The sequence below is a fragment of the Neodiprion pinetum genome, chromosome 3 (genome assembly GCF_021155775.2).
Source record: "Neodiprion pinetum isolate iyNeoPine1 chromosome 3, iyNeoPine1.2, whole genome shotgun sequence".
Taxonomy (NCBI): Eukaryota; Metazoa; Arthropoda; class Insecta; order Hymenoptera; family Diprionidae; genus Neodiprion; species Neodiprion pinetum.
The window spans coordinates 2,152,396-2,171,553 of NC_060234.1; the positions used below are offsets into that span (position 1 = coordinate 2,152,396).

Consider the following 19,158-nt stretch of genomic DNA (forward strand, 5'->3'; position numbering starts at 1 on the left):
TCAATCGATTAATCGCACGACACTGATATGTAACTCACTTCTCAAGCTCGTGGGTGCGGATCAAGCTCTGTCCAAGACGCGCCAACATTTCGAGCATCACTTCGGGATCTTCTTCTTCCAGCTGATTGTAGTAATTTGACGGACTGAAAAAAGGACAGGAAGCGTGAATCGATCGGACGTTATATGAAAAAGAAAAAAGAAAAAAGAAAAAAATAAGCGACTTGTTTCCGAGTGGATATTCAACCCGTGTAACTTTGAAACAATTACCGGACACGTCTCACGGCGAATTATAGTTAATCATTTAATCCGTACAGCAGTATCAGGTACAGACTCTCTATAAATAATTCGTCGCCTTTCTCTCGCAGCGGCAGCTTTAAAGGAATAAACGCGGGAAATTTAGAGCCGTAAATTTTAAAGCACGGTGCTTAAGTTTGCGGCAACACACTTGATTGACCGAAATGGGGGAGTCTCGAGACTGTCTAGACGGACATTTATGTCCCACGAAGTTTGTACATGTAAGAATTGATTTCAATCTTATCTGTACACAGGAATCCTGGTGTACGCATTCAACTTTGAGAAACCGCTCAAGCTGCCCGACTTGAAGCATTCTTAGACTTGTCACAGATTTTTCGCTCACGTGTAGGGAGCAGCGTCTGCCATTGGTGCCGATGCGGCTAACATGAATACGACTGCAACGCTGAGCAGCAGCGAGACGATGGCGATTTGTCTCTGCATCGTGTTTGTCTCGGAGATTTTTTTATCGGTGGATTTGTTTTCGTGATTGCAGAAACTGCTCTCGGTCACCTGAAACACACGATTATTCGTACACGATTATTGCAGCGATCAAGTCTAGGTAACAATTTTCAAAGATTAAGAGAAAGTTTTAGAAAAGAAATAAGGGACAACAGTTATTGACACGTGTAGAACCGATTATTGATCTTATTTGTATTTTCTATAATTATAAATTTATGAATGAAAGTGTGAATTTCTCTATGACTAAAACCAATTAGACTAGACAGGTAGATGGTACAAATTAATATTTTTGTAATTTTAGAAGTAACGATCAAATAGATATAACAGAAAAATGTCGATAATTAGGACAAGATCAGTATCTGGTACACTGATCTTGTCAAAAAATTGTACATTCGTTATAATTTTTTTCCACCTCGTTATCGCTGCGGAACAACCAATGTCACTCCCAACTGTCTTAGATCTCATTTTACACGAAAGTAGAAGAACGATTTTGATCTTCTTTTTTCGAAATTCAGGGATACGAAAATTTAGTCTAAAATTTGGAATGCGTTTGGGGTCAATGAGAAATCTATTCTTATACATAAATTTTGTTAAATTTTATAATGTGAAAATTAGCGGACCTCCTTGAATCGGATAAAGCCGTTTAGCCTTTCCCCGAGCTTTACTTCCGGTGAAATTAACTTGAACCGAAGTTGATCTGCGAAAGGTTTGACGCGGAGAGAGCAATTCCAGAGCTGCGAGGGTGGCGAGGACGCCTCGTTTACTAAATTGAGACAGCGCGTCGCGACGCCGCGCGTCCCTCGGGCAATGGATGCATGGGATATACATACATACATACATGTATAGACTAGTTTGCATAACTTCAACGACGAAACTACGAGTATACCTATGTATGTACACCGCAACCAGAATATTACTTCGCGGCTTCTCAGACGTGCAAGCTTGAACTGTCAACGATTTCATCGCCAAGTTTGTCGTGTTGAAATTATTCCGAACTATATTGTACGTTTGCATCAACGTCGTCAAACTCGCGATTACTTTGTGGATAATATATGTGTAGGGTGAATTTATAGCCACTGCATGGTCCGTCGTCTGCTGTAATTTCATCCGCACGCGACACGATCCCGGAGCAACTGTTTGACAGGTTGACCAACCGCTCACAACCTCTAAAATTTTAACGTTTGTCGATGCTGAGCACAACTGTCGAAATTTTCAAAATTTTTTAGGTTTTGAACAATTGACAAACGGCTACTCTCTCGTAACCTACAAAATTTGGACATTTGTCATTGGCAGTTGTATTCAACATCGTAAATTGTCAAAATTTTTGAGGTTACAAGCAGTTGGTCAGCCTGGCAAACGGTCGCTCTGGAATCGTTGCGCGTGCGCATTAAGTCTTGGCATTGATTTTTAATCTTTAACGGATGGAGATTTTAAAAAATGACTGCAAAATTATGGCGAGCGATTGATAAATGAAATCTGAGAAAATTTATCTTGAAGCCAGATTATACGGTGTATATAATTGTTATATCATTTTCTCGAATCGCAAACTGAAGTTTAAGAGTTTGGAGAAAGTTTGCAGAAAAGTTTGCTTCTTTACGGAATACTTGTAGCTAAGTTTTGGTCAAAATTCAAGCTCCGGAATCGTCGGAATTATTACTGTGGAATTTAACTGCGGGTGCAGGAAAGTTTTTGCCTCTGGTGAAAAAAAAAAAAAAAAAAAAAATAAGTAGAAATAAATATAATGATAACAAAAAAAGAAGGAAAAAATGAATAAACAAATGAAAAGGAAAGAACGGAAAGGAAAAGAAGTTTCGTGTTTCCTTGAAACTGTTCACCCCGCGAGTATCTTCTCGCCAATTTATGGTAGATGCCTGCAATGTTATCTGAGATAAATGTGTAATAACGCTTTTTACACGAACCCACGAAAAGTGAACCCTCCGACCCTCCGGGCTGTTGGGATGTTGTGGCATAAATGCTAATTTCATCCTGAAATTCAACCCGTTCGTTATAAAGCTTTGATCTCTCCCTGCAGAGCCTTTGAAACTCGGCTCTCCTCTCTCTTTCTTTCTTCATATACAACGATTATGAATATTCATATTTATAAAGGGTTACAGGTGGCAGCTCTTCGAAATTTCGCATTTTACCTCCGGGCGTTGCTTGTCTGATTATCTGACACAATTTTGACAATTAACCGTCTCCTAGTTTCGTTTTTTTAAAAGCTGTCGTACAATCTGGTCAAAACAACGTTGAAGCGATTAAATTGCGAAATAAGAGTTGAAATTTTTTTCATTAAATTGAGGATAATCGATTCGATCTACGTTGAAGAATTATTTTATTATCATCCTCAACGTTAATAAATTAATAGAAAAAAGTAACCGACAGATTTCTACGGAAATCGTCAAGCTTTCGATAACTTTTTAAATACACAAATAATTTATCTTCTAAATTATATCACGAATTATCTACAAATCGCTCAATCGTTGATTTTTATCGATATTTCGAAATGGCAGATTCTAGTAAACTAATCGTTCATTTATCAAATTGCATTCAAATTTACACATTATTTTCTGCAGAATACTTTCGCGAACTTCAACATTACCGATTACCGAACAATTTCAGTAAAAAATGCGAACTTTGAATCACTTTGTTTATGTACCAAGAAATCAGCTTTCCGATAAAACTAGTCAGAACCGAATTCAATAAAATTCCGTTAACAGCACCGTCGGGCGTATTGAACTTCTCCGGTATGAAATTCGATTGCATCGCGTAAATCCTAAGGGATGAATTTAAGTTATTTTCCTTAGTTTTGTAAGAACACTGCAAACCGACTCCGCAGACAGGATACGAAGCCGGGTAAAGAGACCAGATCAGAAGATCGTCCAGTCGCAGTTCACAGCCTCGGGGAACGATTGAAGCTCAAATTTAAACTCGAGATGCCGCATCTCGGATGACACTGAAGATACCGAGAGCAGATACGACGAGCGATTCCCCGAGTATTTCTATTTTTTCTTCTTTCTCTCGTACGTTCAAGCGCATTTTTGTAATAACTTTGCGAATAGAAGAATAGCTACGAGAATTCAGTCCGCGTTTCAATTTCATTTCGTTAAACCATTCGATCGTTGGCAATTCACTCTGTATAATTATTCTTATTTACTTTTCTTTTTCTTACAAATATTTTATCTTTGGGGCGTTACGTTTAAACTGCATATTTACCAAACGTTTTACCATTCGCCTCGCAAGTTTCTTTCAGCGGCTTATAATTTCCTCATATTTCCCTCAGTCGTGTTAGTTTTCTCGTTTTCCGATTTTTATCCTCGTTTCGACGTACCTATACCTACACCCGCATCAATTCCGGCCAACAACCGATTCCCCATTCTCAAAGTATAAATCGCGTTTCGATCATCCCCCTAAAGCCGTGCGGATATAAATTTACCCCCTGGTACAAATTGGCCCCACGTATATATATATATATATATATGTATATATATATATGTATATGTATATGTATATGTATATGTACATGAATATAATACGAGGTATACCTATATTATACAATCATTGGCAATTGGGAATTTCCTATTCTTCTTTCTTCCATCCTTTCGTTTTTTGTCCCGTTCTTCATCCCTCCCCGTATTCTTCGATTCGATCTCGTGCAGCCGTATAACCGCATACAAGTGTAATAAAAGTCACCCGTCAGACACGCGATTTTCTCCGAGGAGGAAAAAGAATTTAAACGGGGGGGGGGTTGGAAGGAGGGGCGGAAATCCCCCGACAGATTTGGGAAACCTAGTCGTCCAAAGCCCCTCGAATCCCCTCTCGAGTTCGTACGCGTTACTTTCAAATCACCCCCTCATGCCTCCCGCCGCTTCTCGCCAAAAGCTACTTCTTGATCGTTGATTTTTACCATAAGTGACACATATTCAAACGCGATATCCCTCCACGGTCTACCTCGTTCCATATCCCGAAAGATTTTCTCCTCCGCTTGTAATCCTCACGTTCCTTTAGGGTTTTGAACAAAATTCAAGTAAGACTTGCGTTATTTATTTATTTTTTTCTTGCGCAAAAAATTGCAAGACTCCGTGATAAAAAATTGATCATTTTTTTTTGAAATGTACACCTACCGCGGATAAATATTCGTTACAAAACTAAAAGCTGCCGGCTCTGATCGGTTCGTATATTTATACGTACAAACATTGAAAAGCGAATACCGTATGTGTGAAAAAAATTTTGATTGACAATTTTGGAGCGAGTTCCCGTCTGCGTTATAAATATCACGTATACGTTAATAAATTTAGGGATGCCTCGCATAGTTTGAACGCTTTGCAGGCAACAGAATTGCATGGAGGGGAAAGATGAAATTTCCTGCATGTATGATGTAACGCAGTCCAACATACAACGAGACTGTACATTTACGTATATGTACGGATACTAAGAGATGAACGTGGCGACATATTACCGAGCATATTTCGCGGTAATGTAATATATTATGCACCGGCTAGCTATAAGCACTGGGTATATATATGTATATATATATATATATATATATATATATATATAAATAAATATCTAAGTATATATGTATATATGTACCGCAGGAACCGCATTCTACATGGATAATCCGAAGCAGTTTGCAAAGCCGGTGCGCCGGTTATCCGATTATCAAAATCGAACTTTCCTACGGCAAGTTGTAAATTCGCGCAAGACGCCGGAGAGTTTATCCGCATCTGTATCTGTATTAGCGAATTTGCGAGTTTGCTAAGTAGTTGAAACGCCGAAGGTTGCGATTCGCTGACTGATTGCTTATGGATCCGATCGATGTTTAAGTAATTATTTATCGTTCGTCTATAGATATTACAATACGTATACAGGTATGATATTTAACGGGAATTTTAAGGGGTAAAAAAATATCGCAACGAATTTTCGCGGATTTAATTATACAGAAATCGAAGGATCAGATTTCACTGTTGAACAGTGAAAGTCGATTTTTTTTTTTTTTTTTTTTTTTTTTTTTTTTTATCTTTTCCCCGCTACGTTGAAGACGGAGGAAAATGAATACAAGATTTCACTCGTTATGTTCGATGATTCGGATAAACGAAGATAAAGTGTTGTTGAAAATTGTAGTTGTCGAATATTCAACTCATCGTAGCCGCTCAGCATATAAACGATGCGTTATGAAATTTAATCCCAGTTTTGAATGTTATGTATAATGAAATTACAGTAGAATAAAAGAAAAAAAAAAAAAAAAAACCGGATACGTGGCACGGATTTCCGATGCAGAAGTAAAAAGGGATTTATAAGAAATGATTTGAGAAGGTTTCAGTTAGAGAAGAACGACTGTCCGGGAAAAGATTAAAGTGCCTGAAAATTATTCCGGCATTCCGTCACGGGGTTCTATATATATATACATATAGGTATATATGTAATATATATATATACATAGAAAACGGAGTGCGGTTGAGTAACGGGTTTTTCGCAAGCTGGGCGAAGCAACCGTGGAAACTAATCTGCTAATGCCAATCCCTTTTCCGAGTTTAAGAGACATTCTCGGGCATCTGGTGACAATGTATAAGGACATTAATTATTGCGATAAAATGAAAGAAAATGTGAGTGAAAAAAACGACGACATTAAGGTTGAGAAGAAAAAAAAAAAAAATAATAATAAAAAATGACACAACAACGAGACGAAGGAACAAATGAAATGTGAAAAAGAATCTTGAAAATTCAAATACAATCGTACGTCACGGCGAAGATGAATAATTGATTGAATAGAGAAAAACGATAATCGTTGAGAGGTTTTAGATTTGGATAATCGTATCGAGATTATTGGAACGATTTTTGGTTCTGAGAGTATAAAAAAATGGTTCACTTCGCGGACGGCAGACACGTGATGATGGAATAAAATTTAATCCTCACCCTTAAACGAGTTCGTTTATTACCCAAGATTATAAACACAGCAGGGTCTCTGAAAGCTTGGCAATAAACCGTACTTTTATTGTTATCGCAAAGTGACTTGGAGCTTTTGCGTTTTAACTTGTAAATCGTTTTAGCATAGGATGGAGATGAGAGCTAGAAATTCGCGCAAAGTTTAACCGCAGGCAGGGGTATAAATGACAACAAAGCCACCGTCTTAATGTAATTGACAATATTATACATCGGTTTCATTTCTTAACCCTTTGAGTCGCGCAATATTTCGCCGAGTCAACTGTTGTGACAAAACAGTCTCTCATGATTCTTGGGATCGCTGATTACTGGTCTGAAATCGGATCCCAAAAATTCAACATGGCGGATCCAATATTACGGGCAAAAATTGAAATCTCAACGAATCCGGTGACAAAAACTCTGTGCAAGGGTTTGCGGGATCGCTGATTGGATTCGCCGTGCTGAATTTTCGATATCTCATTTCGGATTCGTAATCAGCGACTTCAAAACACTTGTCATGAATTTAATACGCAAATTATCCCTTCGATTTTCACGATTTTTTTCAATCAATTTGCTTCTAACAATAATAATTTACATTATATCGCAACAATTGCTCTCGAGTATTGAAAACCTATCGCTGCACCATCGGAAACGGCAAAAAAAAAAAAAAAAAAAAACTCAACAGAAATATGTTTTCAAATTTCTCGAAACGTACAAAAAAATTGATATGAAATAATGACTAAAAAGGGTTAATTGCTCGTTTGATTGTTCCGAAAGTAAGAAGATAACTCTGACGAAAAAAAAAATGAAAAAAAATCCCAGTGGTAAGGTTTCTTTTTTTTTTTTTTTTTTTTTCTCTCTTTCGCCCCCAAGTGAGCAAGAAAATATATCGATGAAATTAAAACGTTAATTCTTATTCGTTTATCTTCTCTTCTTTTCGTCCGATGGTTTCCTTTTTCTTTCGTCTTTTTATTTTCCTTTCGTCTTTTGCACGCGAAAAAAAGACGGACAGCGAGTAAGAGGAGGAAAAAATGAACAAGTAGGTAAATAAATGACATAAATGTCACGCGGATCCAACGACTATTTTTCTCATATTCAAAGACATATCTTCGCATATGAAAAACCTGTTTCATTGCCTCTACGGCACGTCTGCATATTGTGTGTATAAAATATGCATACGGTTTCTCGAGTATAAATTACTACACCAACATCCGGCGGAATTCCGCAGGGAATAGCGGTCAATCTACCAACCCTATATTTTAGCCCCAACTTGTCCTCTGTGTGATATTAATTTTCATTTAAAAAATAATGAAAAGTGAAAAAAAAAAACAAAAAAAAAAAAAACCGTAGAGAAATTTTTTTATCGGTAGACGGATAGATAGATCAAATTACGCTGTATCGATCAGAATAATATAAATATATTATGACACGATCGTCGCGTATAAAATTATACTTTTATGTAATTCGAAGATGAAACGAGTCGATAAATAAATGAATTCACAGTAAGAATATTAGGAATAATAAGTATAAGTAATATAATTGGAAAAGTCTCGTTAGGGTCACGAAATTAAAATTTTCACTTTCACTGTGAAGAATTTTGGAAAAATTTATGTGCATTGATATCGCGTGAATGGTGTGATTTTTTTAATTTTCACGAAATACTAAATTGGAAGATGAGACAGAATGATTTTGTGAAATTCGAATGAAGTAAAAACGAAGACAGAGCGAAAATGAAGTTGAGAAAGGTTGAGGAAAATTATCACTTTTTTTTTTTTTTTCGTTTTTGGCATCTCAGTTCCCCTATTTAAATTGTTTTTATTTTTTTTTTCTTATTTCGTTATCCGCAGTTCAGTGAGGAACGAATTAGACTCGGGAGTTTTACAAAAGCGTCGCTGCGTTTTGATTCTTGACGATGATTAGAGAACGACTTGCACGTTAATTAGCGGCTTCTGGAGGAAACATCCGCGGCTTCAAGGTCCGGAATTAGTCGAGATTAGGGTGAGCTCGGAAAGGAAGGAATGAAGGGAGGGAGGGAGTTACGAAATTAATTAAGACAAAGAGAGAGAGAGAGAGAGAGAGAGAGACGATAAACAGCTGAGTGCGCTAAACGTGGTTTACCCGAATTATGTGCACAACTATTTTCAGGCTAGAAAATTCCTCGAAATTTTTAATCGAGCTTAATTATTTCAAATTTTTCTTTACATATTATATGCGACAATTAATTGAAAATTTAATACTTTATCGGGACACTGAAAAGTCCGGCGGAAGAATTTCAAGAAAATCAAGAATCCTGGTTAAAATCGTTCAAAAGTGAAACTGAAGTTTATCGAATCGAATTTAAAATGTGATAAAAATAATTTTAACGACTATTGTTGATATATTTTGTTTTACTTATGTTTTGCTTTTCTTAGTTAAAAAAAGATTTTACCAAATTTCCTTAGTTCAAATCTTGCAGGATCTATAATAATAATAATAATAATAATAATAATAATAATAATAATAATAATAATAATAATAATAATAATAATAATAATAATAATAATAATAATAATAATAATAATAATAATAATAATAATAATAATAATAATAATAATAATAATAATAATAATAATAATAATAATAATAATAATAATAATAATAATAATAATAATAATAATAATAATAATAATAATAATAATAATAATAATAATAATAATAATAATAATAATAATAATAATAATAATAATAATAATAATAATAATAATAATAATAATAATAATAATAATAATAATAATAATAATAATAATAATAATAATAATAATAATAATAATAATAATAATAATAATAATAATAATAATAATAATAATAATAATAATAATAATAATAATAATAATAATAATAATAATAATAATAATAATAATAATAATAATAATAATAATAATAATAATAATAATAATAATAATAATAATAATAATAATAATAATAATAATAATAATAATAATAATAATAATAATAATAATAATAATAATAATAATAATAATAATAATAATAATAATAATAATAATAATAATAATAATAATAATAATAATAATAATAATAATAATAATAATAATAATAATAATAATAATAATAATAATAATAATAATAATAATAATAATAATAATAATAATAATAATAATAATAATAATAATAATAATAATAATAATAATAATAATAATAATAATAATAATAATAATAATAATAATAATAATAATAATAATAATAATAACAACAGTACGCGAGTTATCGATAATTTTGTCATCTTGCAATTGTTCATTTTAAATTTGTACAACTGTTGTATCGTAAATATCGCGATTGTAAGTAAGATATAAGAGATCAGCAGCCACGAGACGATTAAAATTATCTGTTATCGATGAGTGGCACTAATGTATTATCATAAACTCAGACGGATCGTTGAGTTATTCATTAATTAATATAACATGTCGAATATACATGTGTAAAAACGAACGGTTGTATATAATTTATATGAAAATTTAATCTACGAGGAATTTACGGGTTATTTAAACAATTGCCTCACAATTTTGTACAATTATTTGTATTATTAAATTCCCATCTTTTTCTTCTCTATATATATATAGAATCAATAATGAAATAATATTATACGTTGTAATAAAATTCACTCAAGGTCGATGAATTTGAAAAAAAAAAAACGTCACGATCAGTGTTGCGATCTTACATTCAAATCAATTGTCAAAATTTTGTTCAAACCACCCGATAAATAATTAATCATTCGCCGTGGTATCGATAACGTTCAAGTACGCGTTCAAAATCTACAATCTGTTCGACCGATTATCCGTGATTTTTTTTTTTTTATCCCCCCCCCCCCCCCCCCTTCTCACTCAACTTTTTTAACACGCCTGTTCGAAATAGATTGAAGTATATATATATATATATATATAGAAAAAAACCACGTCCTTATCCGTTGCCAAATAACCTGCGTTAAATAGAGAGAGAGAGAGAGAGAGAGAGAGAGTGTCATCGGTTCTGCAAATCCAATGCACGTACACACAGCACCAATGTGTAAACAGAAATCTGTTTACTCTGTCGGACGATTAGATGTGGGTGGGAGGATGAAAGGGGGTGCGAAAGGCAGGAGGGTAAATTGTTGATTCGATTAAAACCGCGTCGCCATTCGCGACGAGATGATGGAAGGTAGGCACGGAGGAAGGTAGACGTAGAAAATAAAGGTACGGAGGGACGAATGGTCGGGGAGGGGGTGAAATTGTATTGGCGTTTCACCCACGTCGATGGGTGGTAAACGGATGTATAACAACACACACGTACGGATTGATGATGATAAATTTCATGCGGGTGATGTAATCGCGGTGAAAGCGATCAGTCGAGTGGCCAAATGTTTCGAATCACCGTTCCCTTGTCATTTTTTTTTTTTTTTTTTTTTTCTCGTTTCTCCTCCCTCCCTTCCTTTTTCTTTATTTTTCTATCTTACTTTTCATTTTTTTTTTACATCGTTTTATTTTACTTCAGTTTCCTGTTCGTCACGTTTCTCTTTCACTCTAAACCTTCGTTCGCGTAACTCGAAAATTAATGCAACATGTGATAGTGAGATAATAGAACGAGAAGTGAAAAGGTGGATAAAGGAAGAGAACGTTAGAAAAAAAAAAAAAAATGAATAAAAATTGTCCAATATTTACACTGACTAGATAAACTTATCTGTGTAATAATATCGCTTGTATTATCAATTTCAGCGCTACCGGTTTTTTTTTTTTTTTCTCTCTTTCTCTTTTCTTTTCTTTTTTTTTTTTATTTTTTTTGTTTGCGCGAGCGAGCCGTTTGCGAACGATACGAAACAAAAAAAAAACTGTAAAAAAAAAAAGAAAGTAAGCGAATGAACGGAAAGTTTGAAATTTTTGTCATCGAACAACCGTTTTAAAGAGCGAATAATAATCGTTGAGACGCGTAACGAGGAATTGTTTGAGATACAAATATTAAACGGCTTGTCCAGCCACAGGTTTATTAGGTTAAGCGAGGACAGGATTAGAAAGGAAAACCATACTCGAGGAACCTCTCGCGGGTTAATTCGGGGTGTTTGTTTCCCAAACTGTAACAGGAATTGTTTGGTTTAAGCCCGATGTTGCTTGGATTATAATTTCACCGACTCGAGGACCCGAAATTGTTTGTCTTATCCGACTTTTCAGGCTAAACAAATTAACCAAATTGTCTGCGGTGAAGTTGACAAATAGACTCGACGAATTTTCATCTAAAACACAAGACTTTTTCGTTTTCTTCCAATACACTCGACTCGCACTTATTTATCACACCGAGAGACATTTTTAGTTACGGTTACCGCTCAGTCTTTCTTTATAGTTTAATTTCAATCTAACTCGAAGGCTTTTATCCTGTCGTAATTTCGAGTCGTTAAAATTCTAAATACTTTGCAAAAGAGTTAAATTTTTATCTTCTAAATTCGCTAAACTTTTTTTCTTCGTCTTTGGTTCTTGTTTTTTTTTTTTTTTTTTTTTTTATTATTATCTCTTTCCGCCGCATAATTCAATTTCGCTTCCTGCGTACATGTACAAGGGAATTGCAACATTTAGCGTTGCACGAAAGTTGAGCACACATGTGCGTAAATACGAAAACTTGTATAACAACGATTCGTGTAAAGTTAACATATGTACGTATTTAACGTACATAGCGCATTTGTTCGATGTAACAAAGTTTACGCGCGCTGTATATAAATCGTATGTATATATAGGTATAGTTGCGAAGTAAGAGTTGATGAAATTCCATCTTCGTACGACAGTTGTGATAAAATTGAATTTTACTGCAAATAATAGTATATATGTAACAATGACAGCGAGTGAAAAAAAGAAAAAACTATAGCTGCAACAATAATTGCATTGTTTATATACGTTTATAATTCAATTTTCAAATCGCGCACCTCATCTTTCGCACATCTCAGTTTGTCTCCGAGGTTTTGTCATTCTTTATCTTTCATTTCACTTTTCATTCTCTCGCGCCGCAGAGAAATTCGTTTTTTCCCTCCTGACCCCATTTCTTTATTTTTTTTCTTTTTTTTTTTCTATTTTCTAATATCCTTCTCACTGAATGTGAGTCATAATTGTACGGCAGGACAGCGAGTGGTTAAAAAAATGTTATTTCCGGTTGTATTCGTCGTCAGCTGCGATACGACGACGTATTATTATAATAAATGCCTAATCAGAATTCACGCGCTTATTACTCGTCGCGTTCGTTTATAAACACGCGTTTTCAGTTTTCTCTTATCGCAATTTTTTTTTTTTTTTTTTTTCATCGCTCCCTTCTCACCTCCCATTTAGAAACAATTTCGTCGTACGTTATTATCCGAACGTTATAATTTTCTTATTCGTGTTTCGACAAAGAGAGGAAAAAAAAAATCACACACGCAAACTAATCTAAATCTATTCAATTTTTTCTTTTTTGTAATCATCTCTTTTACTTCCGCTTTATATATACATACATATATATATATACGCCTCATTCTCTTGGTATTATTTCTCCATTGTCTCAGCTGGAAATGAAACTTTTTGCTACCGAAACTTGCCGACCTCGAAATTTCACTTTCATCATTATTATTATTATTATTATAATTACTATTTTTTTTTTCACCTTTTCTATCCGTTCCATTTGTCATTCTATGTACATTTCTCTGTTAGTTTCTTTCTTTCTTTATTTCTTTCTTATTAATATCATTATTATTATTATTCTATTTTTACTTTCTTTAATGACGGTTTCATATCATATATAAAAAATCTTTTTCACACACGTTACGCGAGATCAGTGAATAGTAGGTGAAAAGGGGAAAGGGATGAATTTTGTAACGATAATATACGTGCATTGGGGGAATAAAAGAAATAAAAAAAACAAAAAACACTACTTGAATCGCTGCAAAGAAAAGAAGTCAATTCTTACAACCAAGCTTGATCAATTTGGCGCAATTTGAATATTCTTTAACGTATATCGATGTATAAAAATAAACATGATTTATAATGTTTGAAAAAAAAGAAAATAACAAACGTATAATATTGCATTATAATTTTCAATATTTATTATAACTATTGAGTAATTTTTATCAATATGTATTACACGTATACGTACGTATGTTATACAAGATCGATACTGAATATAATTTACACGCGTCGCCGTTTATCTGATCAAATATTTAGGGATATCGGATTATCGTATTAGGTTTACCCTGAGCCAGCAAAAAAGCCACGATCAGTCGTTAAATTAACCGACAAGAAAATTGATTTCCAGGCACGTTTTATGTTTAATTTATTATAATATAAAGTGTGATGAGAAAAAAACAAAAAGAAACGAACCGAAAAGAGGGTAAAAAGAGAGAGAAAAAAAAACGTTCGAAGCTTTTGCTTAATTTTTTTTTTTTTTTCAAATTCAATTTCGTTACACGATTATTTTCACTATCCATAGATTCGGATGAAAGGGTTTAAACCTTCGAAATTATGTTATTATTATTCGAATGCGTATAAAATAATACAAATTTGTCATATTAGCAATCAAATTTATACATCAGTTATACAAATGACATAAAACAAAAAATATAATAATTTATTTGAATAAAATTTAGGGTGTATTTGTTATTATCGAATTTTATAAATCACGTAATTTTTTGTTTATTTGTTTTCGCTTTTACTTTCTCGGTTCGTTTCTTTTGTTGGCTGCTTGTTCTGTGTTTTGGTATCCCCCCCCTTTTTTTTTTTCTTTTCATCGAATCCGTTTTCCTCACGATCAAGTTTTTTCATTCCTCGAACTTTGATGTTCTCGCGTTTCTTCGGTATTTCATTTCTTGTTACATTTTTTTTTTTTTTTCCCGCTCACACGCTCGCCGCGAAATTTCTAAACGTAAATAAAGAAACGGACAAGCAACGACGAAAGAAAATAGAGAAAATTGGCTTTTTCGTGAAAGAAAAGCAGAAAGTAAAAAGAAAAAAAAAACAGAGAAAATTGTTACACTACAGCTAGAATACCAAATATCGGACTGCATTTCGTTCGCCCAAGATCGTAAAATAAAAATTCAATCGCTACTTCGAATCGTGAGAAAATTTAAATGAAAAGAAAAATGAAAGAAAAATTCGTTGTTCGACTTTTTATTCACGACCGATCGAATCCTTCACCTTTACAATGCAACAATACATATGATATCCTTGTGTTTCTATAATTGATAGAAACGTCGAGAAGGAAAGAAAGAAATGAAAAAGAAACAACAGAATAAACAAATTGAATGAAACAAGTGTGCGCGAGATGGAAAAAAAGAAGGATTGAAAATTCTCTTTGAGTAAAAAATATCACCACTTTTATTTTTATTTGTCACCGGGCTAATTGATTTGTTTATACATATATAGGTATATATATATATACACGTGTAAACTGTGATAAAAGAAGAACAAAATATATCAATAATAACAATGAGGATATAAAAATAAATTGAAACAAACGTTTTCCAACTCGTTCGCCGTTTTATTCGACGCCAATTTACAGCGTGACATATTGTAACGATTCCGAAAAGAGGGAATAAAAAATTTATATCAAAGGCCTCGTCGCTGGTTTGTTACGCTCAGGTAAACAGGAAGCCACAAGCGACGGAGACAAAACCCCGGAGAGCAACTGTCTGTCACTCTAAAAAGGACGTGACGCAATTCAGAGAGAAAGATAGAGAGTAGAAATTTTACAAAAGTACAAGAGAAAACAAATAAAAAATAAAATAAGGAGAAGATACAGCCGATAAAAAATTCTGTTTGTGAATTTAACCGAAGGGATTTAAATGGGGGAAAAGATTGAAATTTTTTATATAAATTTCTCTGACGGATGATGAGATGCGAAGGTTTCGAGTTTTACATTTTAGGTTCTACTGTTTTGCAAATTTTTCACGAGATCGAAATAAATTTATTGAAACTGCATGCAAAACCGTTGAAAAGCGAACTTTGGATCAGGTTTTTAGGGTTTCGAGTTTCCCTCTTTTTAGGGGCTCGTTTCAAAGTCCCATGGAACGAGATTTTCGGTTATCCGAGACTTCAGAATCGCCTCCGCGATAAGAGAAACGATTAGGATGAGCTTGAATAATGGATGGACGAATGAATGAATGAATGAATGAATGAAGGAAGGAAGGTCGCGGCTCATCTTCCAAAACGAATCAAAATAAGAAGAAGAAGAAGAAGGAGAAGATAAAAGAGACGGAAAATGAGTGGGGCGAAAAGTAAGAACGCGATATAAACACTCGACTCTTATTCTTATTCAGGGGAATTAAGGATATTGTAAGAAAAAAAAGTGACGAAATAAAAGATTAAAAAAGACCTCAGTTGAACTAATTCAGTCGCGTCGTGTGATTGAAAAAAAATTTCTCCATCCGTTTGAGGGTGAAAAAAATTAAATTAAAACACTCATTAGAAATATTCACGTTATTCAAAAACAAAAAAAACGAAGGAATTTCCGAATCGTCTGATTTACATATTTTTGATAAAAATTGCGTGTTTTTTTTTCGAATCTTTAAATTATTACAACGGTTCTAGAGATTATATATACATATATATTTATTTTTTTTCATGCCAATCGACGAACGAAGGAAAGAAAATTTTGATCTTGATAATATTTTGCAAGTTTTCGTTAAAATGTAAGCTGCGTGAATTATTTGACGGAAAAAAAATAGCAGTCTTGGCTATTTCTCTTTGTCATCATCGTCGTCATCATCATTATTGTAATCATCCTTGGTCGTCGTTATTCTCGTCGCAGAGAAAATTGAATGAGGTAAATTTCCGTGTAAACAGACTTTACGAACGGTGAAATTGCTCGTTCCCTTTCTCTCTCTATCTCTCTCTCTCTCTCTCTCTCTCTCTTTCTGAAGGAAAATCAGGTTTCACCTGCGAATCACTCTCCAAGAAATTTAATATTCACGATATTCATTCACTCAACCGGCCCCGAAAACCTTGCAACGTGTTCAATTTTTCATCTCCAAGCCACCAGATTTCACGATTCCTCGATACAAGAGCTGCATAAAAATTTCAGATGAATTTCAAGCCGTGGCAGATTTCCCTTGAAACGATGATAAACAATTTATAAGAATCTAGCTTGGTATTATTATCAATTTCTCCGTTCCGCAGAACTTTTACTTTTACTAACTACTAATTTGTAAGACAAGGAGAAAAATGAAAAAATCTTGACACCGTTAAAATTTTAGTCAGTTTTAAATAAATTTCATTACAAACAAGAAAAAAAAATTCTGCATACTTTAATTGGGTAAAATCTTAATGATGTTAATAATTGCTTTCAAGTATTCGATAAATTTCGATCTGGTTTCACGTTGTAAGATTTTTCAGACGGGATAAAAATATTTTGAAATTGAGTGATCCAATGATTTTCCGAAAAACAAATGAAACGATTGAAAATTTCATCACTGACTAGGTTACGGGTGAATGAAAAAAATTTTCACGAAATGTGAAGCGTGAGAAAAACACTAAAACAAAAAAATGAAATAAAGCAAAATAAAAGGATCAAAAAATCTTATCCTTAACAAAGTTTTGCGGCTAAATTCCCGCTCAAGGGATGAATTTTTACATTTTCCCTCGCATAACTGGGAAGAAATTTCTGCCCGACGGGAAAAAGAACGATGTAAAAGAGGTTGTTGTTAATAAGAGGAGGAGGAGGAGGAAAAGGAGGAGGATGAATATGCTTTTGAGCTCAGCGCCCTGCGCAAACTTTGACAGATAAAAGAAAGAAGGAAAGGGAAAGAAATAAAGTAGAAGAAAGAAGTAAGGGAGGGACAGGAGAAAAAGATCGGGGAAAAGTGAACGACTTGAAAGGCGTACCGGTACCTGTGAAATGAAAAAAAAAAAAAAAGAAAAAAGAAAAAGGAAAAAGGAAAAGAGACGGCCGTGCGTCGTTAAAAACTAGAGATACGAAAGCCGGTTTAATAATGCATCATATGCATGAAAACGGTGAAAGTCTTTGAAGAAGCTGATATTATATACGTAATACTCTTGGGGGAAATTATCCAGTCCGCAAAATCCGACCGCGATAATATGCTGACCGCCATCGTGTGTATATATATATATATATATATATATATATATAAATATGATATGTATGTGTGTGTAAGGAAAGCGCAGCTTCTTCGGAAAAGCTCGTCGAGTTCGCCAAACCGCGAATATTAATTTCTCAGCACTCTCTGATCTCGCACAGCGGCTTCTTCTTTCTTTTTTTTTTTTTCGTTTCTTTCTTCTTTTTTTATATTTATACCGATCCGCTCTTTGTACACGTAAATTAATTTAAACGCTACCGCAACTCGATAAGACGAGAATATTTCGGAACGATTATTAAATGTAGTCTGTAATTAAATACACCGTTGTACGAAAAGAATGAAACAATAATAACACAACGTTGGAAAAACTGTAAAATAAATTTTGACGAAAAAATTTGCGGATTTGATATTTCGTGTAACCGCACGAACCTTAATTGAAAATTGGCAAAGTTTTCAATTTTTCAAAGTTTCATCGGGTTTTTGTTTCTTGCTTTTTTTTTTTTACGAATTTATTTTCGACGTTACTCGCACGTTTCGCTTTCGTAAAATTTGTTGAACGGCAATTGATTTTCAACGAATTCCTTTCTTGTTCTTGTTCGTTTTTAAGGGGGAGGAACAAAAATAAGCCCGCATGTATATGTATGTATAAGCCAGGTGTTGAATCCTTCATTTTACAATCTCGTAAGACGTACGTACTTCGTTCTCGATTCGCTGAGTTTTGCTTTTTTTTTTTTTTTTTTTTTTGTATATTTGCCGACACAAGGTCTAATCCGCGACAAAGTGACTTTTGCACGTTGCAGAATTGAAACACGCTGTTCTCGAATATCCAATTCTAAGCCGGAAAAGAGAAGAAGGGAATGAGAGAAGAAAAAGCCACGAAGTGGAATTTAAATATTTAATAAGAGAGGAGAATATCGGTGGGTTCGAAGGATTGTGGAGGATTCTTTTTTTCTCTCTCTCTCTCTCTCTCTCTTTCTGTCTTACTTTTCCATTTTTATTCTACTTTCAACTTCGTTTACCTTTTGACCTCACGAGATTTCGTAGTTCAAAAAATTATTTGTTTCGCGTCAGATTCTCGCACCACTGCGAATAAATTAATTTCACGAATTAATCGCCTTTGAAAAAACACCGTGCGCGCTCGTGTGTGTATAAATTTTTTCCAAAGTTAAAAATCTCATCGACTTGTAGAGTTTAAATTATACGATGGTCGGCGTAAGTTTTTGAAAAAAAAAAAAAAAAAAAATAAGAAACAAAATGAAAACCGATCAAAGCGCGGATCACTCGTAGATTTGATAAAACTTTGATCATAGAATCGTTTGAAAGAAAATTCGTGAGTGGTTTTTCAATAAAAATCAATCATTCCTTCGTTACAACCTCTCGATCAGCGGAAAGTGCGGCACAGCCGTTATAAAAAGACC

At 33.7% G+C, this 19,158-nt stretch overlaps 1 protein-coding gene across 1 annotated transcript in view; it reads right to left on the bottom strand.

Annotated features, from left to right (window-relative positions):
- Dh31 (diuretic hormone class 2) overlaps positions 1-19,158 on the bottom strand; it is a 31,580-nt gene that overhangs the window by 1,599 nt on the left and 10,823 nt on the right. Inside the window, exons 2-3 of the mRNA XM_046619472.2 lie at positions 638-804; positions 39-143 (exon numbers count right to left, since the gene is read on the bottom strand). Coding sequence (XP_046475428.1) covers positions 39-143; positions 638-735 — 203 coding nt within the window. The 5' untranslated portion in view covers positions 736-804. The remainder of the gene's footprint in view (positions 1-38; positions 144-637; positions 805-19,158) is intronic.